Genomic DNA, 26,102 nt, shown 5'->3' with positions numbered 1-26,102 from the left:
GTGTACCGAGATATGTTTAACCGTACCTTTCAATGAAAAATTGACGAACATTTAGGAAGATAAAATAAAAACTAAAAAGATGTTTAAACAACAATTTCTTAAAGCATCTGAAATATGGAAAGGTAATTTCTAAAAAGTCTAAAAAAAAACTAAATAGCAAGATATTGATTTAAGGTCAGCACAAAAACAGTTTGATGAACAAGGACTTCAAATTATTGAAAAAGAAAAAGAATCTGTAATTGAAAGAAAGAACCTTTCAGAAAAAACAAAAGGCATTTCATCTAAATAATATTTTTAGTCTTATATTTTTAATAAATATCGAAGATTTTCGTAAACTTCCAGATGAAGAAAAACTAAAAGAAATCAAACAAATATTAAAGCTTTATCAGTTAGGAATCGACAATCTAACGAATAGAGCAAAATATTCAGAAATGGCATTTTTTTCTATGTATAAACGTCTTTCAGAAGCTCCAGACCCATTCCCATTATTAGGCAGATAGCCTAAAATATTAATACCATAACTAATTCATAGTCAGAAATTGCTATTGATCAAACTTTTGGAAATGAAAATATGAATGCATTAAAAGCTGAAATAGCGAAACTGAAAAATATTATAAAAAAGCATGAAGACTCTAAAGAACTTAAAACAAAATTAGAAAAATTAGAAAAACAATCAGAAATTATACTTAACGAAAAAATTTGCCAAAAGGAATTAGAGTTCAAAAAATTCATTAACGAAAAAAATGAAGAATGGTTAAAAAAAGAAACAGAATTATTAAAACAAATAACAGAGTATAAAGAATCAATAAAGGATTTAAAAATATCAAATGATATAATTCAAGCTAAAATTAATACACAAAATGATAAAATTGGTACAAAATCATATAAAAATAAATAAATAACCAATATTTTAATAGATGAAAATATAATGGGACAATTAGATGAACTAAAAATTACACGTTCTAACTTGGAAGAAACAATTTATAAAGTACACAAGCTAGAAAATATAAACGATACATTAAAATTAGAAATCGAACAACTAAAAAAAGGAAAAAATATTACTTTAAAAAAGAAAATTATAGAACTCGAAGAACAACTTTTATTTTTAGAAAAAGATAATAATGGTTTACTTTTAAAAATCAAAGAATTAACAGAAAATTATGAAAAAAAAGAAAAAGATCATCTAGATATATCAAAAGAGGCAAATAAAAAGCTTCTTGAAGCACAAAATGAAATAAAAAATCTAGAAACGAAATTAAAAGAATATGCAGATTATAAAGAAATTAAAAAAGAACTTGAAATATTAAAGGTAGAAATCATAAACTAATAAAAACACTAATTTTAACTTTTAAAGTCTATAGAATTTAAAGATGAAAAAGATGAAATTTCAGACATAAATTTGTCCCCAGCAATAAACGAATCGAATGCAGATTCGATTCAAGTAAATAATTTATCTCTTGAAAAATTACTTATAAGCAAAAATAAAAAAATTGGGGACGAATTGACTCTACTGAAGGTATAATCCAAAAATTAAAATTTAAAATAATGAAAGTATTAGGTCGTATATAAAGAACAGGAAGAAAAAATTAATACTTTGAAAATGGAGAATGAAACTATTAATAAAAGTTTTCAAGAACAAGTACTTCTAAATCAAAAACTAGAAGAAAATATTTCACAACTCCATAATTTTTATAAAGAATCTAGTTATGCATCTAGCATTGCAGATACATTACTATACCCCTTAAAAGAAACATCTCTTAAAAGCCCAAGATCTATATCATATAAAAATCCAATTATTTTATCAAAGGAAGAAAATGCTGATTCCTTAAAAGTATAAATTAAACATTTCTTTTAGCTTATTAACTTTTCAGGAACAATTATCTATAAATAACTCACTTCTTCCAATAATTGCACAACAAAGAGATCGTTTTAAAACCCGAAACCTTGAGCTAGAAAAAGAGATAAAGGAACAATTTAAAACCATTACATCCTTAAGAGCAAATATACAGTTGCTTCAAAAAGATAATCTAAAACTTTATGAAGAAACAAAATATTTATCTCAGTATAATAAAAAACAAAAAAATACAGAAATCGATTTAGAAAACCCTCAAAGTAAATCGCATTTCGTTTACACAAATTTCAAAAAAATGCTATTTAATCGTTACAATGATATTTATGAAAATACGCTTTCTCCTTTCGAAAAATTTAAGACAAAAGTAAATTCTATTTTTTATTTAAATAAAATTCATTAACAGATATTAGGAATATTATCGATCTACTCATCGGCTTAATCTACTTGAAAGGTTCTTTTATGCTATCAGCAAAACCATATGCTCAAATAAAATTACTCGTAACATTTTTATGATATATTTTGTTTTTATACATATTTTAACGATTTTTAATTTGTACAACTGCAACTAAGAATAAATAATCAAGCACATTGTCTTATCAAAGAACAAGACAAGACTCTCCACATCAAAAAAAGTAGGACTATTATAAAACCATTTCAATAAATAATATCTAATGCGAACTTAAATATTAAAAACGAAATACGTAGTTTTAGAATAAATATTTCTAGAAAACAAAATACATTTCCAAATATTGCATCAAATATATACAGATTCTTAAATAATTGTACTTGATTCCTAAATAATCATTTTTTATTTCCAACATTTGCTGCAAAACTTATTTGCTACGCTGAACAACCTTAGAATTATCTGCTTTCTTCACTGTTTCATCTTCTTCAACAAGAACAACCTCAATATGACAAGGACTATTCATATAAGGATTAATTCGACCATGAGCACGATATGCTCTCCGACGCTGTTTTGGCGCTTTATTCACCTGAATATGCTTAACAACAATGTTTTCCATATTAAGACCTTTCAAATCGGCATTGCTCTCTGCATTCTTAAGTAAAGCAATCAAAAACTCAGCAGACTTTTTCGGCCATCGGGCTTAAACCATAAGCACATGAAATCTACATCAAACTATTACCTAGAGTAACCCCAAAAGGCTTTCCTTGAGCAGTACGGCCAATCCCACCACAATATCTCCTAAAAGGCACAGCCCGCTTGTGATCAATCACATCATTCAAATATTCAAGCGCCTTTTCCAATTTAAGGCCTTTTATTGCCTGAGCTGCCTCCCGTGTATTCTTAAAATGCACACGAAGCTTCTAACTGTTAATATCATACACTGCAAAAGAAAACACATAAAACACACATGTTCACCTCGAGCTTTTGCTGATTTAGCCGGATTACTAGGTTCTGAAGCTATAGTCGTCAGTTATCTCTAGTAAAAAAAGAAAAAAAAGGCAGAAAAATCATAAAACACAATCAGCTTAGAAAATACACATAAAAACTGATATTTGCCCACAAAATAACACGATTAAAAAGAAAAAAACTTACCGTATCTCGTCATCGTTAAAATTAAACTAACGTTGTCGAACAGTAATGTCAAAAAACTAAGTAAAAAGCAGTCACGCCATCCATGTTCAAATTATACAAATTATAGCTTTTGAAGAGAAAAATCAATACAGAAAACATAAAATAACAAGAAAAATGTCTTTTTCTTGTATATATATATCAACTTTTTACATACCATAATCTGTTCGTACTATGATCCGAGTACGAGACAACGTACTATCTTTAGAAAAACATATATTTTATGAGAGAAAACTTATATAATGAGAACAAAAAACATATTGTTCTTGAATAAAAACAGCATTAAAAGACATATGTATCTTTTTTTTTGCAAAAAAAAAGATATTTGGGGGTCTATAGAAGCAATAGAACGCCGAGTCCGAACACTACATTCAACAGCGGTACATAAAGATGCATCAGTAAACGCATTTCAAGAGAAAAAGAGTAGATATTAATGCTTTTATAGATATGGGGAGATTCTTTTCTTCATGGAACGTCTGCAAATTATATTGATGCTATGTATAATGCATGGAAAAAAAATCCAAATGATGTTCATATTTCATGGCAAATATACTTTAGAAATATGGAAGATAAGAATGTACCACCTACAAAAGCTTTTCAGCTACCACCAACATTTATTTCAGGATCAATTGGTGACATCCCTGCATTTTTTAAAGAAACAGAAGCAAATAATAGTACCAATATTATTGATCATCTTAAAGTGCAGCTACTAGTACGAGCATATCAAGTCCGTGGGCATTTGTGTGCAAATATTGATCCTCTTGGCATTAAAGCAAAGGACGATTCAACTAGAGAAATTCCGAAAGAACTAACTTTAGAATATTACGGATTTACAGAGAAAGATCTTGATACAGAATACAACCTTGGTCCAGGAATTTTACCATATTTTTCTACAAAAGAACTATCCAAAATGTCACTTCGCTCAATCTTAGAAAATCTTAAACGATTATATAGTAAACTTCATAATTGCTTTAATAAAACTAGCTTATAATGTACACAACAGGTGGATCCTATGGAATTGAATATATTCATATTCCAGATCGACAACAATGTGATTGGCTTCGTGAACGCCTTGAAATTCCTATTCCTTATCAATATAACAATGAAGAAAAACAACGTATTCTTGATCGACTGATTAGAAGCGATTTGTTTGAAAAATTTCTTGCTACAAAATACCCTAATGATAAAAGATTTGGCTTGGAAGGATGCGAATCTCTTATTCCAGGTATGAAAGCGTTAATTGATCATTCTGTAGAGCTTGGTATCAAGTCCATTGTTATTGGTATGGCACATCGTGGAAGGCTCAACGTACTATCTAATGTTGTTGGAAAACCAAATGAATCTATATTTTCTGAATTTTCAGGTTTCTTGGATATTGATAGTGAAGGGTCAGGTGACGTAAAGTACCATCTTGGAATGAATTATGAACGATTAACACCATCTGGAAAACGTGTTAATCTTTCTCTTGTTGCAAATCCCTCACATTTGGAGGCAGAAGATCCTGTTGTTCTTGGTCAGACTCGTGCAATTCAATTTTATGAAAATGATGACAAAAACCATTCTAATTCTATGTCTATATTATTACATGGAGATGCTGCATTTGCTGCACAAGGTATTGTTTATGAAACTATGGGATTTCATACACTTCCTAAATATTCAACGGGGGGAACAATCCATTTAATCATTAATAATCAAATAGGATTTACAACAGATCCTAGGTTTGCACGATCTACACCTTATTGTTCAGATATTGCTAAAAGTATTGATGCACCCATTTTCCATATCAATGGAGATGATGTAGAAGCCTTAGTGTTTATATGTAAAATAGCTAGTGAATGGCGTGCTACATTTAAAAAAGATGTAGTAATTGACATTGTATGTTACCGAAAACATGGACACAATGAAACAGATCAACCCAGTTTTACACAACCTTTAATGTATCGAAAGATTATGGAACAGACACCAACGCTTGAAAAATATACAAGAAAACTTATAAGCGAAGGTTCATTTAGCGAAAAAGACATTCAAGAACACAAAAAATGGTAAAAAATCCTTTTTTTTATCTTTATTTATACAGTATAGCGTATGGGATACTCTTGAAAGCAGTTTTAAAAAAGCAAAGGATTATAAGCCAACACCTCGTGAATGGTTAACAAGTGCATGGAATGGTATTCTTTTAGATTTTTTAAAAATCCATTCTAAACTAAAAATAGGATTTGCATCACCTCGCGACCTAATAATAAAGGATTTTAATCATTTTCCAACTTCAGTGAATAAAGAAGCTCTTAAAGGAATAGGAAGAAAGATTTTTTCATATCCTAAGGATTTCCATATTCATCCTAATTTAAAACGTATTATGAAAAACCGGTTAACATCTATTGAAGATGAAAAGAATATTGATTGGGCAACCGGAGAAGCCTTGGCATTTGCCACTCTTTTAACAGAAGGATGCCACGTTCGTGTAAGTGGTCAAGATGTTGAACGAGGTACTTTTTCACAACGACATGCAGTCCTCCATGATCAAGAAAATGAAAACACATATATATCATTAAATTATATTGACCCAAATCAAGCAAAATTTGTGATAAGTAACTCTTCTTTAAGTGAATATGGCGTTTTAGGCTTCGAATATGGATATTCTCTTATTTCCCCCAATTCTTTAGTTGTATGGGAAGCACAATTTGGAGATTTCGCAAATAATGCACAATGTATTATTGATCAATTTATAGCTTCAGCAGAAGTAAAATGGCATCAACGAAGTGGAATTGTATTATCACTTCCACACGGCTATGATGGACAAGGTCCAGAACATTCTTCAGGCAGAATAGAACGTTTCCTCCAACTAGCTAATGACGATTATCGTGTATTCCCATCAAAAGAAAAATTTCAACGACAATACCAAGAATGCAATATTCAAATAGCATATCCTACTACGCCTGCAAATCTCTTTCATATTCTTCGTCGACAAATACGCCGTGAGTTTCGAAAACCTCTTATATTATTTTTCAGTAAAGCTCTTCTACGACATCCATTAGCACGCTCGAATTTATCAGAATTCTCAGGAGATTCACATTTTCAGAGCATTTTAAGCGATCATGATCATAAAAATGGGATTCTTAAACCTCATGAGTTGTGCAATAAATTAATTTTATGTACTGGTCAAATATATGTTTCTCTTTATAAAGAACGAGAAGAACGCAAAATTGATGATACAGCTATTCTAAGATGTGAACAAATTCATCCATTTGACTTTCAGGGTTTAAAAGAATGCTTGGATAGTTATCCAAACCTAAAAGAAATAGTTTGGTGTCAAGAGGTAATTACTTAAAATACATAATCATATCTAATATTTTAAGGAACCTTTGAATGCAGGTGCCTGGCAATATGTCCAACCTCGCCTTGAAACAGTTCTTAATAAAACTCAAGCTCATAAAGATAAAAAAGTAAGATATGCAGGAAGACCGCCATCCGCTTCAGTAGCAACAGGAAATAAAACACAGCATAAACAAGAACATGATGATCTTATAAGAGAGGCATTTAAAATATATATAAATTGAATCATAATTTCACTCCTTTGCATACTTTACATAAAATTATAAATGTTTATAAATAATGATTATATAAATCATTATCATTTAATGTAATACTATTTTAAATTTTCAATATCATTTCAGTATAATTTATTGTAGAACTTCATTAAGGCACTAATTAAAATTAATTTAAATAAAATAATATGGATATTTCATATAAATATATTCCATCTAATATATAAATATAAATATATATATATAATGTCTTAATTAAATACATCCAAAAATCAGAGCAAAAATAAGTGCATAATCTTAACCTAAACTCAAAAATATAACATATTATCTTCCAACGTAAGCATCCATAAAAAGTGATCACTATCCTTTTCATTCGACTCTTTACTCACATCTTCAACATATTCATTAGCGTTATGATTTAATTTCTCTGAGATATCGGAAAAAGAAGTATTTAATTCATCATCAGAGCTACCGTCATCATCAGCCCAACTCTTACCAAATAAGAGATGGCTTTTTGACCCTTTAACGCTTGTAGGAAATATAATATTAGTAGTGGTATCAATAGTTTTTTTAGGTATATCCTGACTACCTGTCGTTTCAACTTGTTTAATAGGTAAATACGATCCAATACTTGTACCTAATCCAGAATCTAAAGAACTAATATAATCTATTTTATCTTTTCCCATATTACTTTCATCAGCTTCATGAAACAAAAATGAAGGATCATTTATAAATTGATCATTTTTACTGTTACTACTGTAGCTTTTATCCTGAATTGCAGGAGCCGATTGTAAAGCTCTTGTCCAAAAAAAAGAATTATGAAATGTGGGCGACGCCATAATACTTGGCGTACGCAAAGACTCTCTAGACTCAATAATAGAAATATTTTCGCAATTAAATACTCTCGGCTTTTTTTCAACCATACTTTCTTCAATATATTGTGAATCAGTTGTCCACTCAAGCACATTTTCAACAGCAAATCTCATTTCATCTAAAGAACGTTTTTCCGGATTAAGGACTAAAGAATGCTGAAGACATTTAAACGTATCTTCACTCATATTTGGAAAAACATCAAAAAGCGAAATCGGATCCCGTATATAGTCGGAATAAATCAAATCACTAACGGAAGGTATTTTAAACGGATTTTTCGAAAAAACAATATTTAAAAGACATATCCCAAGAGCCCATATATCTACTTTCGAAGCATCATAGTAATACACATCGGAAGAATGGAAAGCGGGAACCTCATATTGTTCTGGTGCCATATACCGATTACTTCCAGTACCGATATCATTAACAAACTTTTGCGTAGTGACTAAACCAAAATCACCAATTCTGGGCAATAATGAATCATTCTCTGGATCATGAAAAAGTAAAATATTCTCAGGCTTAAGATCACGGTGATACACCCCATTTTTATGTAAAAATGACACACCATCGATCAATTGAAGCATAAGTGAACGAATAGCTTCCGTTTCCCTCGATAATCTTTCCAATATAATTGCTTCATACAAGTCTCCACATGGATAATATTCAAGAATAATAAATAAATAACCCTTTTCATAAAAATAAGTTTTATACGAAACAGTATGTTTTGAAGAAGGTAGCGTTGATAATATTTCAAGCTCAGTTTTATGCTCCGAAACGGAATGACCAGAAAGAACCTTAATAGCAACTTGAGTATTTTCCATGTCATGAGCCAATAAAACAATGCCATAAGAACCACGGTTAAGAATCCTAATAACAGTGTAGCAACTGGAAAAATGAGGAAAAATCATAAAAAACAAAAAATAAGCGTACCCCCCAAGAAAATCACCCTCTTTAAAAAGAAACAAAGAAGGACGTGACTCTTTAAGACAACTCATCACGAACCCCCGAAGAAAAATAAGCAATCAACACTCTGTACTTATTCTCTTCTTTCAAAGACACCAAAAAAACAGAAAACAAAGAAATATCCTCTCCTAACCTTAAAATACCCCCTGAAAAATGGAAATGCACTCTTCTCTCACAATCCCAGGTATCTTTTTACAAAATCCCATTAGCTTCTCCTCCAAACTCAAAAAAAACTCACCGTCCTTCAATAAAACACACTGCTAACACCTACAAACACTGTTTTATCCAGTTTTAACCGTTCCTCATCACAAAAACTCCCTTTCCTCCCAATATACCCTCTTCAAAATATTTCTACCCTCTTCTCTTCTCTGCTGCTTCCACTTCACCGTTTTTTGCCTGGAAAAAGAGATATACCACTTTTAAACCCTCAGCTTTCTCCTGATGCACTTAAAACGCTCCGTATATGCTTTCTTCCCTCTCCTTTTCTCTCTTCTTGATTTATATAAATAATCGTTGTCCTTATCCCCAACACACTTTATATCATTCAGGAACCCTATCCAACCCTAACCCCATCATTACCCTACCCCTACGCCAGAGAACATTCGAGAACACTGACGCGACGCGTTTTGAAACGCGAAACGCGAAACGCGTCTGCTCCACATGCCATATCGTGACTCCCCAGCAAGTGCACAAGCTGCAGCTTTGTATCCATGTATACACAAACAAAGGCCATTTATTCATTAAAACACAGTGTCCTTCTAATCTGCGGTAATCTGCAAGGAATTCCCTGTTTATTGATGGGGTCTGCCCAACAACTATCTTTGACGCGTCTCTGAACCATTATAGGGCTAACCCGTGTAGAGCTAACCCGTGTCGTATTAGAGGGCATAAAATGTACAGTATAGGATTTCTATGCAGACATAAAAGGCTTAGTAGAGACGCAAGGGCGCGTCAAAAAAAGATAAAACAACAAAAAACAAGCATTTAACGCGTCGCGAATGGAGGAAACAGAAGAAATATCAAGGACGAGTGTCTTGAATGTGTCATTGAGGGCAAAAAAGTAAAGATAACGGAATATATACACGGAATACAGTGCATATATAAGCATATATAGGGAATAATAAAAAGGAAGAAAATCAAAGCAGCAGCAAAAGCAGGAGAAAAGCAGAAGAAATCACAAGAAACAGTAAAAATTAGGCGTTGAAAGGGGAAAACTGAGGAAAAAATATTATTGTATGAGTAAAAACACAATTTTGGAAAAAAATGCTACAAATACCAGTTACAAGAGATGCATTACAGATTGGGCGAGAAAAAGAAGAGGTAGTTTAAGGCAAACATGTGTTTTTAAGTTTTTAACGAAAAAAAGCAGATAGAAGCAAGAACGTGTGGATCACTTTCAATTGACGAAGTGATCCGGGTAGTTGATAATGCAATCAGGATTGGGCTTGAAGCAGAGCCATTACCGGTAAGACACTTTATGTAAAAGTATAAGGAGTAGCTGACAGTGGCCGGCGGGCCATTATGTGCAGAATATTCTTAATTCGTTGTCTGATTACATGAATTCTCCATTGCAAAAGGTTCCGACCCAGCCGCCGGCGTATGCACCGCCATCGCCGCCATTATCAGCACAACATTCTGCATCAACGTCTATTTCAAGTGTTCCGTCGGAAAATCCATCGTTTGGGTCATCATCATCAATGACACTACCAGATGTAGTTAATCATTGGTTAACGAGTGAAAAAGCATATGTAATTGAGCTTTCAGTTTTTCAAGAATTGCTTTTACGAGGGGCACTGGTAACTCAAATGAGCGAATCATCACTCGAGACGATTTCTCGATGTATCAGTATTTTTATTACAGCTAGCAGTTCTATTATTAATGTTTGCATACTTGTAAAAATAGCATTTCTTATGGTTTTTTAGACATTTGAAATGCACATACCATCCCATCTGCTTCATAAGACACTAATGAACACGGTTCCAATATTTGTAAGACGCTTTGAAGGAGTAAAATATATAGAACACTAACGTAGTTCAAGACCGATACTATATTAACTTCTTTTGACTCCTATATATCGGTATATACATTATCGCTTGATGATCAGCATTTGAGTCCAGAAAATCATAAATGGCTGAAAGTTGCTCTATACAATTGTGGAGTTTTTCAATCAACAAGTACTAAAAAAAGCCAATGGTTATTAAGCAGTCCTTTACACCAAATTAAAGTATATACACGTATCTTCCGTAAATTTCTCCGTATTTTGGCAGGTAACGACGATAAACTAAGCGAATATTTCTCCTATGCACATCAGTGTTTCCATTTATTACTTTCTAAAGCACGTGGACATATTAAAATGATCCGGGAGGAAATGGGACAAATATCTTCCAATTCTGGTAATATAGAAATGTTACATGGATTGACAGATAGCATTCGTGATATTGAAAAAAATGTCAATTGTAGTAGAATGAGGGATTTATTTACATTCCAGCCAAAGGTAGTATTTATTATAACTTTTTTATATTATTTTATAGTTTAGGAATATGTTATGGATCTGCAACCTTATCAACTTCCGTTTATCCGTTCAGTAATTGCTCGATCAAATTTCTTTTTTAAAATGGTTCATAGTATTACAGGAGAAAGCATCCAAAAACAAATTGAATTAGTTCTTCTTACTGATGTTATTTTATTTTTGGATATAGAAACACCTGGAACCAAATTTCTTATGTTTCAGCCTTTCTTAACTAGGATATTTAAAGTCATTGATACTGATAAAGAACAAACTTTTGTGCTTTCTTTCTATGAGAGGGAGCATATATATTTAACTGCTGCCACTAGAAAAACAAAAAAATTATGGTTTAATATGCTTTCATCTAGTCATGCTGTTCAAAGTGTCAATTATTCTGCATTTAAGCTTTCAGTAAATAATCCAATTGTTCCAAAAAATGCACGTAATTCTACTGTTCTTGACGAAATGCAGAACCGTCTGTCATCTGAATCAACATCATTTAGAAAAATTCATTTGCAACCACGACTAAAACATCAGAGTCCCCAGGATAAATCACATACTAAACTCCCTAAAGTTTTAGAAAATAACGCATCTGCTATTAAAGTTATGGAACAAGAAAATAACAATCCAAATGGTAAAAATAATCAATCAATGCATATAAACCAATCACATCTATCTACTTCTCATATCCTTACGGCTTATCAAAATAAACCTGAGCCAATTTTCTCTAAGTCAACAGAATATATACAAAAAACAACCCCTAAGCTAGTTTTTAATCAGCCAGGCTTAAATATACATTCCTTTCCTCAGCCTCCAGATCGTACATCAAGTGGTTTATTTCCTTTATATGATAAAAATAACAGATCAAGCAATTATTCATATGTAATGCCTAGGATGTCTAAAATAAGACTTGAAACATTACCAGAAGAAAACGAGTCTTTTATTGATGGTTCCAAATCACCAAATATTGATAATAGTAATTATAAACAAATAAACTCTTCAAAGAATACTCCACCTTCTAAAACGTTAGATGCTAATTCTACTTCAGAAAATGCCTCATCCCACTCTGTTAATAAAGATAGTTCAGGCCTATCATCTAAGTTTTATGATCTCAACGTTGATTTAGAAGAAAACGAGTCTCAAGAATTCTCGTCATCTCAAAATTCTATGACCCAATCTTCAATTTCAGATTCTAACACTTCTGTTTTTTCTAAGTCAGCTTCTCAAGATTCAGATAAAGATAAAAGCGAATCTGATACAACAGAATTCATAGAAGATCAAACACTATTATCGGATAAAAGTATAAGTATATCTCGGGCTTTAACACCGAAACTTCCAATGCCTGATTTAGGAAGGACGTCATTAATCTCTATGATTTTTAACGATTCAATCCTAGGGCTGTCATATTCAAATCCCAATATTGCAAAAACATCCGAAGGTTTACCCGATAAAAATAATCCAGGTCATACTGAAATCTTATTTCGAAACAGTAAACTAATTGATCAATTGCCCCCGTCCTTTTCATCTGACAACAGTGAAATATTGTTTTGTGAAAAAGCTGTTACATTTTTTTGGAATTTTACATTCTGGAGAAGTGTTTTTGATCCTGAAGAAAAAGTATTCCTTATAATCAAATATACATGCAAAACGGATATGTTTACACTGGAAATTTGTAATCTATCTTCTCAAGAAGTTGTTGTTTGTGGTGAATTACAAAGATATTCTACAATAGTAAGACAAGCTAAACAAGAAATAAGCATAGGTAAGTTTGCTATTTTTATACTTAAATCATCTGATATTTTAAAGCATGTTTCATACAAGACAGAGTTTCATATATTTTATCACAATTTGAGAATGATAGTGATGCGGATCTATTTTATATTATTTTATATAGAGTAATTAACCGTGACAATCCTTGGATATTACATGTTTTTCAAAACCCTACACCTACAAATCATGAATACAATGGCATAAATTATCCGTTAAATTCAACACCAAACCCAGCGTCAACACCAACAGAGTCTCCAAAAATACTTGACAAAAAAACTGGGTCAATACTGGGAAAATCTAAGGTAAGAGTATTTTTTCAAATAGATGTAGAACAATGGACATATCTCGGGTCCGGCATTCTTTGGGTTACATCATTAGATACTGATTCAAAGAAACATATTTTGATTGCTAAAAAAGAAAGACAAAACCAATCATCAACAATTTTAAATGCAGTTGTTTTTAAATCAGACAGTCAGCGTTCAGGAAAAACCGGCATTATTCTAAAATGTTTTGAAGAGTTGACCAATAAGACAGCGGTGTATTTAATAAAAGTTTATCATTTCTTTTACTTTTTCCTTAACTTATTTTAATAGGTCAAAAATCAAAAACGGGCCATCTGTATTGTTAATATCTTAAATAGTTAAGTTTTTATATCGTATACTTTCAATAGGCCATATCAACATTTATAAATAAAAAGTTTTTTTCTTAATAAACATTATTAAAAAACATTTAAGTAAACATTCATTCTATTATAATTTTATTCTAAACCAGCCCCCCTCTTAAACCGGCCGAAAAAAATCACCGCTGGTTATCAATATACAAACAATAAAAATGATATCTTTAGAAAACTATTCAGATAAAAACGGGACATTTCTATATGCACCAATACCATTTCGAATAAACTCAAGTGTTTCTACAGTTATTGAAACATGGCAAAACCCTGAAAACAATGAAAACAATAACTGGATTGAAGAGCAGTGGGTATCTGAACAACTTCATTTACAGGTTCCTTCACCAAATCACATTATCCGGCCACCAAATCCACTTCATCGATCTTTAAGACAATATAGGCTGTGTACATCGAATTTATCTAATGGATTAACTAACCGAACACGAAGTCGTAGCATGTCAGAAATACCGACAACCTTTCATATAGGTAGATGCATTACACATAGCCGAACTTTACAATATGGTACCAAAGTACCTAACATTTATAATACATGTATAACATTGAGAGGATATGCATCGTAAAACATAATAAAATTATAAATACCATGTCTTTTTTAAAGTCATATAAAGTCATATATTCTTTACATTTTTCCTACCAACCAGTACATCTATCTGATATAGATAAACCTATTAAACATAAATCAGCTTCCTTAATACAAAACCATGCAATATTTTAACAATATACAAGCTCCTAAGACATCCCTCATACCAACAATAAACATATAGTGAATATAAACAGAATACTTTAAAAATCATGACTGAATGACCACTAATATCACTTGTGCAGACCTAAAACAAATGAAATAAGAAAATAAACCATTTAGCCATGGTACAATACAATCACGTTGTAATTCCACCATTAACAACAGGCTGATTAAGCATGTAGGATGGAGGATGAGCACTTTGATCAGCATTATGTCCAAGAGCTTCCCCATACACAGGAAAGTTAGGCCCCGGATTGTCTTGCAAAGCCGGCACCTGCATAGAAAATGCAGGTGCATCCGGTGAACATTGATTATCGAAACGATAATAACCAAAGGACGGATCCCATGCAGGATGTATAGCACCATTAGCAATACCTTCCGGGAAATGATACACCCTATTCAGTGAATCTTGATGCTGTGGAAGTGAATGCCCTGGTAATGATATAGAAGGCTGCATAGAAGATGGCGCTGGCCCATGAATAAACGTGGGAACCAGTGTTCCCCAATGAGACAAAAAAGGTTGAGGAACATTATTTCCTTTAGCACGATCCTGTTGAGAAGCTAAACCATCCTGATTTAATGAACTTGACGGTATACTTTGATATGGAACATTTATCCCTCCAAAGTAATAAAATGGTGCGGGTATAACATTAGGATTCTGATGAATATTAACCATAAGATGCTGATTATTATATCCAGAAGCGGAATTCGAATTAATATGACTTGCTAACCCAACTGGAGGAGTCGGATACGGCACCTGAATATTTCCAGAATATCCACTATGTGGATTAATTGGAGGCGGATTCAATGGAGTCGGAGCAACTAATGCCGCTCTATAAGCTGCCATAAACGCTTCTTGAGACCGCTTTACTATTAGCAAAAATATAAACAAATAAAGAAAGCTACCATAGGAAAAGACTGACCCGTCATTCCAGAATAATAACCTTGAATACAGGGATTATCTTGAGTATACATAGATCCCCGATTTACAAGAGATAAAGAATCATTTGACTTAGAACGCAACCGTGGAATAAACGGAACTGAAAGAGGAAATTTACAGCCAAATTGAGTCTGAGAATTAATAGGTGGCATAGATCTCGCATCATATCCAGATAAATCAGCCTTATCATGTAATTCTCGAAATTGCACTCTAATTACTCTATCAAGAAAAGTGCTATTGTTCTATAAAACATTTAAAATCCTAACACGACAAAACAATGTAAATACTTCATTTTCAACAGCAGCAGATGCGCCAGACTTTCAAAATAAGTACTTTCCAACACCTATTAATCAACTTACGATAGAATCAAATTGTAAAAACGCAAAAGCCGTTCGATTAGAATTAGGCTTATTTACAAGACTACACTCAACAATTTCTCCATACTTTTTAAACCTATTCAAAAGAGACTCTCGGGTCACCAATGAAGGATTTAACTGTCCTACAAAAATAGACGTTTTATCAATAGGAATTGCCGGTGTATGTGAAGTATTCTGATCAAGATTCTGAGCCCATTCAACAACCCAATTCCCATTGCGACGGAGATTCTAATACGAATTAATGATATAACCATTATTTCCAATGAAAAAAGATTACACTAAATGCTTGAATTGCATCATCCCTAAAGGCAAAACGGGCAAAGCAACATTTCCCTAGATTATTACGGAACATATGACTAGAATTAGAAGGAATCACAATATCTTCGATTTCGCCATATGGCTCAAGCAAATTCCTTACATCCTTAAAAATATCAAAAAAAAAAACATGATAAAAACAATAAAACCTGTTCTTCCAATGGTTGTCCAATTCTAGAAATATAGAGCGTGCGATTAACACGCGCTTTTTCAACACGAATATGTCGCCCATCAATAACTGTATTATGAGCCTCACGAAGGGCTCTTTTTGCATCATCAAAGTTCTTTATTTTTGATAAACTTAAGCCATAAAACAAAAAAATACTTACTTCAAATTGAACAAAAGAATATGGTCGCTGCATCCAATCCTTCAATACCTTTACATTAAGCAAATTCCCCCACTATAAGATAGAAATAAAACATTTTCCACAAACTTTAAAAATATTACCTTACGAAAATGATTCGTAACAGATACACATAATTGCTCATCTGTACGAGATGATGACAAACTACACCACAAAATTAGCACAACACAATACACCCAAAAACACTAAACCTAGCAACAAACAAACACGCAGCTGGTCTTCCTCGATTCTCCGATGATTCTGTTGTCTTCTTGGGAGCAAATGTTGTCTCATGAGAAAATACTACACCTTTCACCAATAAATGTGATGATACAGAATCTTGACCCGTTTCAGACGAAGCACAATGCACAGAAGCCTCCATTTCTTCATTATCTAATATATCTTCGTGCAATGATTCAGGCTTTGAAAAACCCGCTTGATCTTCAACATATCCAGATACAGACTCATTAAAATAAACTGTAGTTGCTGGCGATGCAGCTGACGATAGTACTTGTCGCTCAGAATTCAAAGACGACACTTCATGTTTCTGAGAAAGCGCCAATGGCGACAGTGTTTCATGAGACTTTGGATCCATCAAAACAGAGAATTCTTTTTCTTGCTGGTCATAAAACTCAAGTGGAGACGTATTCTCAGTACTATTACCAGAACCCCGATTAGTAAAGGGCGTAATCGGTGTATTAGGCGCATCTGCTGTTAGTGCATCGAGTAATTTGGGCGAAGGAGGACACGATGCGGACGATACAGTACCTGAACCTGCCTCAAGTAGCGGTGACGTACACGGCTTCATCCAGACCAATCCCGCAAAACAACTACGTATTCTGACTACTTAATCAGAACACTATATAACTCTAAAAGAGCCAAAATATTCAATAAATTTAAACCCTCAATTAACGTACGTTGGTATTTCCAACACCCAATTGACGTATTTTGCTGCTCTTAACACCTGTTCCAGGTACAGAAAGACTCTGATTACCCAAAGACTTTAAGCACTCTTCCAGCTAAAATTTACGCAGGAAACAAAGCAACAAGCCAAAACACTACTAAAACAATGCAAAACTTATAAAACTACTCAAGACAGTAACAACAAACTGCCCGTGCAGCAATAAACGGCCAATGCAATGGTCAATTTCCAAGCAATGATATATGATCAATGCAAACCACGAAATCCCTTGTAAAATTTTACAGTAAAATGACCCTGTTTTTCTCAAACCGAGCCTTTGTCTACCGTCTCCTGCACCAATATTCCGCTCAGACTCCCTCAACCACACCAGAACACCCGTCAACAACCCAATCCCACTCAATCCGCCCTCAACACCGCCTCTCTCTCTTTCCAATGCCTTTCTTTAACACGTCCTCAGGTCTTTTCCAATATTCCCAATGCTCACTACCGTTTATCCGCCTCTTTCTTCAACCTTCTGCTAATCTACTGCCCACACTGCTCTATGCTTATCTGCAGGTACACTTGCAGTGTTTGGTGCTTCACGTCTCTTAACTACAGATTTAACCGAGGAAAAAAGGAGTTCTACTGTCACTTAACACACTCAACGCGCTTCTCCCCCGCGCTCTTTGAAAGGATGCCCTTGACATCTCGTTCAATCCAGACATGACTGCTCAAGTTCCACACATATTCTAAATAAATACAATTCAGTCATGCCCCAATTCCCCAAAATGTTTACTGGACAAATTTCTCCAAGCAAATAGCTACCAGAATACCCCCAAAACGTAAGATTGCATTGTTTTTGTCTAGTTTAATGTGTACTCAGCTTAACACAGTGCTCAACTTGCCCTATTAACTCTAGCTGCGGTTAGGCAGTGCTTTTAACTGCTACTTAACCGGTGCTTAACTATAATTTGACCATTATTTTGGAATAGTTTAGCATTGTTTAAGACTAGTTTAATAATAGTTTAACCACTGCTTAACATCCATTTAATATCCGCGTTTAACAATCGTTTAAGAATAGCTTAGTCTTGTTTATTGACATAACTGATTCAACCGTTGACCCATAACTCCCAGGATTACCTTGATTCAGTGCGGATGTTAACCTGGATAAGCCGTGTTTAACCGGGTTTAACCTTGGGTTAACCGTTGTTTAACTCTGAGTTAACATTAGGTTAACTTTAGGTTAACCTTAGATTAGGATTCTTAATATATATTAGTTTTTTCTAACACTCCTTAACCTTTTTCTTAATAGCTCTGTTAATTTTTTCTTTATAATTTTTATGTTTTTCTTAGTGCCCCTTGACTTTTGCTTAGTATTTCTCGGATCTTGCTTAAAAATTCTTAACATTTGTTAACGCCTTAACTTTTTCCGGTATAGCTTTCTAGACATTCTTAACCATTGCTTAGTATATTTGGCCTTTCCTAATCTCTACGTTTTAAAGCCACTGCTTAACCTTGCATATATATATCTTTCTTAACTTTTCTTAACACTTGTTAAGCTTTGCCTAACTTTTCTTAACTTTCTTAGCGTCACTATTAAACCATTCGCTTAAGTACACACTACGCTCAAGTTGGAAACACATAAAACACAAGCTCGATAAGGAAGCCGATAAAAGCATAAAAATACACGTTCCTTTGCAGACACATATACAAGCGCATATACAGGCGCATATAGACGGTCAATTAGCATTTTGGATAGCATATATCCGCATTCCAATGCATACAACCGTATACAGTACACATATTCATCATTTGCTCGACAATTTATAGCCTCTGCACAGCCAATACTCTCCACTTTAAAGCCCGAGAAGCACACGATGCTTGTGGAGCAGTGTATAAAGAACAACGTAAATATTACGAAGCTGTGCAAAGTGCTGAAAGAGGTGGAAAAGTGCTTCTTCCTCAATTTCAAGCACAGCAGAAGCTCCAGCAGCAGCAGCAGCATCCGTTAGAGCAGCAGCACAGGCTTTTTGAAGAGCTTCTGCCCGGGATAAAGCATATTGTGGTATTGATGCACGGATTGTAATGCACGTATTTTGGGCCTGAGAGAGCTCAGAGAGGATATCTGACGAGATTAGAAGGATAAAAGAGAATTGAAAGCAAGAAACATTGGCAAGACACCGCTGTCGCAGAGCTGTTGCAACTACAGGCAGCTTGCAGAAGTGAGTCACGTGACTATATCACGTGATCTTTGGTATATCACGCAGCAAGACAGAGTGCTTTAGAGAGGATTTGAAGAGACAACAGACCTTCAAGCACCCTAAGTGCATGGGAGGGGGTGTCAGAGAACCGCAGATTGACAAGGACACGTGTTTCATCGCAGGCACGCAATACCCGGAAGCATTCACGTTTTACGCGGGCTTGTCCCGTTTTTAAAGCAGAAAAAGAGAGAGGAAGAATGGAGGAAGGGCAGGAGATATTATCAGAAGAAGTGTTTAATGTACGGCGTTTCTTTGGATGACTGGGATCAGGAGTAGGAAGCTCGTCAGTGGATTGAGAAGGAGATTGATCGGTATTGTCTATAGCGTGTTCTGAAGCAAGTTCTGAAGCAAGTTCGTCAAGCCAAGTGCTAAGCATGTGAATACGTGAGAGCCATGTTTCAGTGAGACGGAGACGTGTCTGATGCACAAGCACTTTTCTAAGTTGATCCATCGAGTGTTAACGATGCAAGAACACATTAAATGCAAGAAAACGATAAAGCAAAAGGCTAAATAAGAAAAAAGTGGATAATTAAAAAGAGTGGTTAATTAAAGAGTGATGAAAGTATTAGAAGAAGAAAATAAAGAAGCAGAGAACAAGGGAACAGGGGTTTTGGGAGAAATGATTTTAAATGATTTTGATAAGATAAATAATTCTTCGAAAGAAACAGAAGAAAATAGTTTAAGTAAGGCGTTGGACAAAAGAATCTTGAAACCTTTTGATCTAATTTTAGGCGCTTTTTTTTCACAAAAGGAGATGTTTTTAAAGGAATCATTGAATAGCATTTTAAATAGTTCTTTATATAAATCAGGAGTGAAAGAACTAAAGTTAATAGCTCGTGGTAAAGTACGAGATGTATACGCTTTAAATGAACAACAGTTGCTGTTTGTTTCTACAGACAGAATCAGTGCTTACGATGTTGTTTTAGATAACGTAAGTACAATACTTTACCGTTTCAGATTTCTATACTGTCCAAGACATCCTAACACCACTTGGGGATCTAAGTCATCTTTTAAGGCTTTGAAACACAGTTATTTACTATAGTTGTAAAACTTAGACAGTATAGTAATATAATTTTGAACGGTATTTATAGGACATAAAGACTCAATGTTTAGGTAATACCAGGAAAAGGCCAAATATTAACAGCACTGTCTTTCTTTTGGTTTAAAAAGTTACAACATATATGCCAACATCATTTGATAGACACAATGTTACCACTTAGTCTAGAAAACTATGTACAAACACTAATGGGACGAGTAATGATTGTTTCGCGATATCAAATACTTCCTGTTGAGGCTATTGTGCGTGGGTACATGGCGGGTAACGTTTTCAATTATATAATCCAGTCAAAACTAATAGGAATTCAGGTTCTGCTTGGAAAGAATATGTGCAGCATGGAACAGTACATGGTATAGCCTTACGTCCAGGGCTTAAACATGGACAACCATTCGACACACCATTATTTACACCTAGCACAAAAGCAACACCTGGAGGACGTGGTAAGTCTATTGAACTATTGGTTTATTTGTTCCCATCATTCTTTTTGTTTTTCTTATTTTTTTTCTCATTTCTACCATTCTTTCTATTATTATTTCTGTTCACTAAACACTCTTAGATGAAAATCTTCATCCTAGTCAATGTATTTGGTATGGATAGTATTCGAAACGTAATTAATATTATTTAGTATCAAAGAAAATTGGAGAAAAACATGCAAAAGAAATAGAACGTCTTTCATTAATGCTTTACAACGAGGTATTAACTTATTACCATTCTATCTTTTCATATTAACGTGTATAGGCACACGCATATGCCTTACAAAAAGGTATTATTATTGCGGATACCAAGTTTGAATTTGGGGTCGATTCGAATGATGAATTAGTTTTAGTCGATGAAGTGTTAACGCCAGATTCATCCAGATTTTGGTCTTCTAGCAATTTATTAGATAGTGAACCATGCAGCCTAGATAAGCAGCATGTACGAGACTGGCTCGAGAAGCATTGCAAAATGGGTCAAGCGAACGTGATACTCCCAGAGGAAATAGTCAATCAAACAAGGCAAAAATATATCCAAGTTTACGAACAATTGACAGGTAGTTCGTGGGTCGAGTATATAAAAGAAATAACACAACAATTCATAAACAATCTGAAGCATAAATCATCAGATTTCAATATGACAGCCTAGAAATACATCACGCTGTAGTTTATAGTAAAAAACATCGATATTACAAGTTTTCCGTATACTAAACAATGCTATAAAAATATTGTAATATAACAAAGATATTATCATGAAATTGTTAGTAACTACTTAGAACCTGCATTATTATACATTAATATCCTGTGCTGCTTGTTCTGTCGATAACTCAAAAGTGTCAGATTCATTATAAATTTCATTCATTGTCTAATTTTCAGTCAGATACGATGCAACCAAGCATAATTACTACTTTTATCCAGCGAATATACAATTCAAATGGACCTGGGTATGGGTTCAAAAGTGAAATACCTACTGTTTGAATCCTTTCTATGCCAGAAAATCGATGTTTAGACATTTCAGAACTCTTTACTTTCAAATAAAAAGCATTCAGCGGCACCTTGAGACATTTAGACAATGCTCCAATACAAATTTTTATTTTACACAAATAGTTTCCCATTTTCCTGGTGTTTTAAATGTAAAAGGCATTTGATAAAGATCAAACTGAGGAAAAGATGTCGTCTGAAGAGTTAAAAAATATGTCCGTGCATCTCCCATACCATATAACGAAATATATTTATAACGACTCAAATCCCAGCTTGTCCTAAAAAACAAACGCTTCTTTTTAGCACGAAATGCAGCATACATATGTCCTTGAGGATTTTCCAAAATTTCTCCATAAAATTTATAATATCTATGTTCTTCATCCGCTACTAAATGTGCATGGCTTTTTCCATCAACATCTGCATCAGATCCTAATATTATTTGTTGTACATCTTCATGTTGATCTAATTTAAGCAAATCAAGTGAGCGAGGTGGAGAAAAAGGGTCAGCTAGAACTAGAATAGTTAAAAATTTTTAAATATATATAGAACAATAGTGCCTCTAAAGAACTCGTTTTTCCAAATTCTTATTTTTTTTTTCAAAAAATGCATCTTAAATAAACACCGAATAAATGTAGCAAAGAATATAGAATGATAACACCATCATTTTCATTAAATCAAGATGACAATCACATATATATTGATATTCACGCAGTTTTTATTCGTGTAACTATGTTATTTAGAGCTTGAATGGTGCTGATAAGATAATTTTGTGTTTTAGACACAAAATATAGAGATTTATATAGAAGGAAATGAATTTATATTCTCAGCAGCACCATATTATCTCAGGTTTATCAGAAAAACATATTTTAGTGCTTTTGACGTGTTATTAACAGATGTATAGGCTTTATTTGCCAGGAAAAGTTATTGAAGACAAGTTTAGCGAAATGTCTTATGATATTTCAGCAGAAAAAGTAAAAATAAAAGTGTCTAAAGAGACTCCTGGAGTTTTCTTCAATGATTTGGACCTAATATCAACTCTTCTTGCAAAACCTAGAGCATCTTGCGACAAAAAAGAATCTAAATCACTAATTGAAGTTTTAAATGAAAAAAATACACAAGGTATTACTATAGAAAATGTGTATAATGTGAAAGAAAACCGTTGGAGTAACATATTATTAGATAATTTTCAACAAAATACTCAAAGCATTAATTCATTCCGTCTTGCTGAAGGTTTTATCTTTATCAATTATATTACTTTTATAACGCAAATGTAGACATTTCGTTTGACTGGCAGCTTCCACAGGAAATTTGCAAAGAAGTAAATTAAAAAAACAATATTTTTCACTAATTACATATATAGAATCTACATTTACAATCATCCTATGGATTTAATGCTCAATATAGCAACTATATTAAATCTCCTGCTCATGTAGAAAATGACATTAATGAAATTGGTGATCCAGAACATAGTAGTCCAACATCTCGTACAGAAGAACGTATTTTAAAAGAAAATCTCAAGTTTGATGAAGAACACTATATAGCAGATTATATAGAAGATAATGAAATTCAAGAATGCATTAATTGGGAATCTAAAGAGCATGCAATTCTTCGTTCTCTAGAAAAAAAGGCATTATCCTCAGAAAAAAAAACTAACTTTTTAGAGACAATTACTCTTACAAAAGAAGAACAAATTGAAATCTTAAAACTTCCTCGTCGTGAATGTATATACTCATTCATTCTTATATTTTTTACATTCTAACGGTTAAAGATATTATTGAAAATCCTAAATCTACTTATTTATGTATACTTTCACTCTTATTTTCTTATTCTTATGATGCTCGAACAACTCAAAACGAGCCTACATCTGAATCACCATGGACAATAGGTAAACTTTCACCTGTTTTATCATGTTTAGACATGTCTTTTTCCACAATAAAACAAATTGTAATTGCTTGTACACGTAGGGCCTTGGCATATCCATTATATAGACATTGGAAACTTATTCAAAAATGCTGGGAAGATGTATATTGCAGTTTAAGACTGGGAAAACGTTGGATTCTTAAAAAATTTTTGGAGATAAGAAAACTATTTGAACAAGGCGATACATACTATTTATATAATAAACTTTTTTTGGATGATTATTCCGTATGGATACAAACAGCAAGGTTGAATCCCCAAACTTATATTATATTTGCTTATTAATAGTGATTCTGTTATTCGGAGTTTAGCGCACGAACTTCGTCATTTAGAAATTAAAAAAAATGAAATCAATTGGGAACTTGAAGAACTAGAAACTACCGCAAACAAACTATATTTAGAAGAGTCAAAAACAAATATAAAATCATATGAAAAAAACTAATCAATTAACACCATAATTAGTATTTTCAACTGTTTTTTTCCTTGGGAGGTTCCTGATTAAGTGTATTCCCATTATACCACATATTTTTATCTTTATTTTTATTTTGAAAAGTCGATATTTTTTGATTATCCGAAGAGACTATCTTTTTATTCTGCTCTACATTTTCAACTGAATTATTTCTACCAACAAATATCAATGTCCAGCTAAAGACCGAATAGATAGATCCTATAAAATAACTAAAAAATTCAAATAGTCTTGAAAAATAGCCATTACTTGCTTTAACATAAGCAGATGTAACATTTTTCAAAGGCTTTCATAAATAAGTTATTTATTAATTACAGAGAAAACAAACCATTAAAATAAGTGTTGCACTAGGACACAAGTTCAATGCTTCCAATGATGCCGCTTCTTCTAAAATATCGAATCGTCTTTTTGGATATATCTGAATCAAATCATATGGTATTTTATTATCCGTACGATTCTATATATTATTAGTAAAATTGAAAAATATTCAGTGCCAAAACTTCGTCGATCCATGATCTAACATCTTTTAATGTGTTTTTAAAAGTAAAATGTCTTGCTTGAATTGATGACCCATTTAACAATCTTATATTTAAAAAACATATATTTTTAGCATTTCCCTGTACAGCTGTGTCCTCAACAAATGTAGAAGACTGAGATGAACGTGCAGAAATTCGATAATACTCTTTTATCTTTCTTTCTTCTTTATCAGCATTAATTCGACTTAAGACGCGTTTCCGCTCTTCTGCATCACATTTTTTCGTTCTTTCAATCCCCTCAACATACTTTTGCCGTTGCTCCATATCTTTTGTTTTCATATGTGTCAAACGCTGTGCCATTTTTTCATGAGTAGATGATGAACCAACACCCTCTGATGTAGAATTTGCACCCATATCAACAGACTCCCCTTCAACTTGTTCTACGTTTTATGAGCCAGAAAAATTATATATGCCTTCATCTTAGATACCTGATATATGTTTCCCCGTACTCATTGATCGGATACTTTCAAGAAGGTCTTCTGTTGTTGCATCACTACAGAGATATTTTTTTACTAATCCATCCCTTTAAGAAACTCAGTCTAATGTTTTTCTTCATAAAAAAGTCTTTACTTAATTAAAAAAATAGACGGAACACAATTGACAACAACTAGAAACATTAATGCCAAATTTTCAAAAAAAAAAAAACCTACCCATCTGCTTAAACAATATAGCATCACTTGTACCATTATGCAGCTTCAAAGAAATTGTTTTTTTACGCATTTCTTTACATACTTCTGGACTTAAAAGTTGGTCAATCCATTTTGTATCTTCACCGTCTTTTTAACGTCAAAAAGGTCATTTTTAAAGGCAAAAAAGGAAAATACCTTGAATATAGACAAGAAATACTAACCCTGTCTTTAAACAACGGCTTATTGAGTCTTCTATTGACTCTTTACTCCAAATATCATCTTTCATAACGTTCAACGGAATCAGTGCTGTTCCACTGAATGCCCGTCGATCAACGTCAGAATCTTGATATTTTAAAATAGCTGAAGAAAGCA

At 33.1% G+C, this 26,102-nt stretch overlaps 12 protein-coding genes across 12 annotated transcripts; 6 read left to right on the top strand and 6 right to left on the bottom strand.

The window, feature by feature from the left end:
* Positions 1 to 79: 79 nt before the first annotated feature.
* Positions 80 to 2,421, top strand: T551_02398 (uncharacterized protein; the record flags this gene model as incomplete). The annotated part of the gene is made up of 9 exons (XM_018374661.1): positions 80 to 122; positions 162 to 235; positions 273 to 456; positions 537 to 872; positions 918 to 1,309; positions 1,355 to 1,516; positions 1,559 to 1,831; positions 1,872 to 2,216; positions 2,263 to 2,421. The coding sequence occupies 9 exons, from the start codon at positions 80 to 82 to the stop codon at positions 2,419 to 2,421; spliced, it is 1,968 nt and encodes a 655-aa protein (XP_018229233.1).
* A 264-nt stretch (positions 2,422 to 2,685) lies between these two features.
* Positions 2,686 to 3,423, bottom strand: T551_02397 (ribosomal protein L22; the record flags this gene model as incomplete). The annotated part of the gene is made up of 4 exons (XM_018374660.1): positions 2,686 to 2,957; positions 2,998 to 3,178; positions 3,226 to 3,275; positions 3,411 to 3,423. The coding sequence occupies 4 exons, from the start codon at positions 3,421 to 3,423 to the stop codon at positions 2,686 to 2,688; spliced, it is 516 nt and encodes a 171-aa protein (XP_018229232.1).
* A 246-nt stretch (positions 3,424 to 3,669) lies between these two features.
* On the top strand, positions 3,670 to 7,003 carry T551_02396 (oxoglutarate dehydrogenase (succinyl-transferring), E1 component; the record flags this gene model as incomplete). Its single annotated transcript, XM_018374659.1, has 6 exons — positions 3,670 to 3,844; positions 3,892 to 4,399; positions 4,450 to 5,488; positions 5,529 to 5,614; positions 5,660 to 6,762; positions 6,803 to 7,003. The coding sequence occupies exons 1-6, from the start codon at positions 3,689 to 3,691 to the stop codon at positions 7,001 to 7,003; spliced, it is 3,093 nt and encodes a 1,030-aa protein (XP_018229231.1). The 5' UTR covers positions 3,670 to 3,688.
* Positions 7,004 to 7,299: 296 nt separating this feature from the next.
* Positions 7,300 to 9,713, bottom strand: T551_02395 (uncharacterized protein; the record flags this gene model as incomplete). Its single annotated transcript, XM_018374658.1, has 8 exons — positions 7,300 to 8,746; positions 8,792 to 8,851; positions 8,898 to 9,012; positions 9,083 to 9,142; positions 9,180 to 9,198; positions 9,250 to 9,357; positions 9,409 to 9,524; positions 9,572 to 9,713. 8 exons carry the CDS (start codon positions 9,711 to 9,713, stop codon positions 7,300 to 7,302), a joined length of 2,067 nt encoding a protein of 688 aa, XP_018229230.1.
* Positions 9,714 to 10,087: 374 nt separating this feature from the next.
* Positions 10,088 to 13,736, top strand: T551_02394 (uncharacterized protein; the record flags this gene model as incomplete). Its single annotated transcript, XM_018374657.1, has 8 exons — positions 10,088 to 10,144; positions 10,191 to 10,289; positions 10,330 to 10,704; positions 10,747 to 10,830; positions 10,863 to 11,318; positions 11,361 to 13,092; positions 13,137 to 13,638; positions 13,694 to 13,736. 8 exons carry the CDS (start codon positions 10,088 to 10,090, stop codon positions 13,734 to 13,736), a joined length of 3,348 nt encoding a protein of 1,115 aa, XP_018229229.1.
* A 195-nt stretch (positions 13,737 to 13,931) lies between these two features.
* On the top strand, positions 13,932 to 14,351 carry T551_02393 (uncharacterized protein; the record flags this gene model as incomplete). The annotated part of the gene is made up of 1 exon (XM_018374656.1): positions 13,932 to 14,351. The coding sequence occupies one exon, from the start codon at positions 13,932 to 13,934 to the stop codon at positions 14,349 to 14,351; it is 420 nt and encodes a 139-aa protein (XP_018229228.1).
* A 318-nt stretch (positions 14,352 to 14,669) lies between these two features.
* T551_02392 (uncharacterized protein) lies at positions 14,670 to 17,104 on the bottom strand (the record flags this gene model as incomplete). Its single annotated transcript, XM_018374655.1, has 9 exons — positions 14,670 to 15,398; positions 15,440 to 15,715; positions 15,761 to 15,790; positions 15,833 to 16,078; positions 16,128 to 16,271; positions 16,315 to 16,449; positions 16,495 to 16,566; positions 16,614 to 16,674; positions 16,722 to 17,104. The coding sequence occupies 9 exons, from the start codon at positions 17,102 to 17,104 to the stop codon at positions 14,670 to 14,672; spliced, it is 2,076 nt and encodes a 691-aa protein (XP_018229227.1).
* Positions 17,105 to 19,266: 2,162 nt separating this feature from the next.
* T551_02391 (uncharacterized protein) lies at positions 19,267 to 20,122 on the bottom strand (the record flags this gene model as incomplete). The annotated part of the gene is made up of 2 exons (XM_018374654.1): positions 19,267 to 19,535; positions 19,720 to 20,122. The coding sequence occupies 2 exons, from the start codon at positions 20,120 to 20,122 to the stop codon at positions 19,267 to 19,269; spliced, it is 672 nt and encodes a 223-aa protein (XP_018229226.1).
* Positions 20,123 to 20,227: 105 nt separating this feature from the next.
* Positions 20,228 to 21,850, top strand: T551_02390 (phosphoribosylaminoimidazolesuccinocarboxamide synthase; the record flags this gene model as incomplete). Its single annotated transcript, XM_018374653.1, has 7 exons — positions 20,228 to 20,354; positions 20,403 to 20,602; positions 20,785 to 20,989; positions 21,037 to 21,168; positions 21,285 to 21,308; positions 21,354 to 21,421; positions 21,467 to 21,850. The coding sequence occupies 7 exons, from the start codon at positions 20,228 to 20,230 to the stop codon at positions 21,848 to 21,850; spliced, it is 1,140 nt and encodes a 379-aa protein (XP_018229225.1).
* Positions 21,851 to 21,988: 138 nt separating this feature from the next.
* T551_02389 (uncharacterized protein) lies at positions 21,989 to 22,791 on the bottom strand (the record flags this gene model as incomplete). Its single annotated transcript, XM_018374652.1, has 4 exons — positions 21,989 to 22,066; positions 22,110 to 22,256; positions 22,301 to 22,583; positions 22,751 to 22,791. The coding sequence occupies 4 exons, from the start codon at positions 22,789 to 22,791 to the stop codon at positions 21,989 to 21,991; spliced, it is 549 nt and encodes a 182-aa protein (XP_018229224.1).
* Positions 22,792 to 22,830: 39 nt separating this feature from the next.
* On the top strand, positions 22,831 to 24,541 carry T551_02388 (Hsp90 cochaperone SHQ1; the record flags this gene model as incomplete). Its single annotated transcript, XM_018374651.1, has 7 exons — positions 22,831 to 22,905; positions 22,961 to 23,028; positions 23,084 to 23,412; positions 23,457 to 23,500; positions 23,543 to 23,903; positions 23,951 to 24,347; positions 24,388 to 24,541. The coding sequence occupies 7 exons, from the start codon at positions 22,831 to 22,833 to the stop codon at positions 24,539 to 24,541; spliced, it is 1,428 nt and encodes a 475-aa protein (XP_018229223.1).
* A 25-nt stretch (positions 24,542 to 24,566) lies between these two features.
* T551_02387 (uncharacterized protein) lies at positions 24,567 to 26,016 on the bottom strand (the record flags this gene model as incomplete). The annotated part of the gene is made up of 7 exons (XM_018374650.1): positions 24,567 to 24,851; positions 24,894 to 25,022; positions 25,066 to 25,481; positions 25,530 to 25,624; positions 25,672 to 25,708; positions 25,752 to 25,877; positions 25,926 to 26,016. The coding sequence occupies 7 exons, from the start codon at positions 26,014 to 26,016 to the stop codon at positions 24,567 to 24,569; spliced, it is 1,179 nt and encodes a 392-aa protein (XP_018229222.1).
* Between the last annotated feature and the right edge of the window lie 86 nt (positions 26,017 to 26,102).

Source organism: Pneumocystis jirovecii (assembly GCF_001477535.1).
Source record: "Pneumocystis jirovecii RU7 chromosome Unknown supercont1.10, whole genome shotgun sequence".
Lineage (NCBI taxonomy): Eukaryota > Fungi > Ascomycota > Pneumocystomycetes > Pneumocystales > Pneumocystaceae > Pneumocystis > Pneumocystis jirovecii.
Note: the sequence above shows the minus strand (reverse complement) of the source record. Positions and strands in the feature narration are given on the sequence as shown.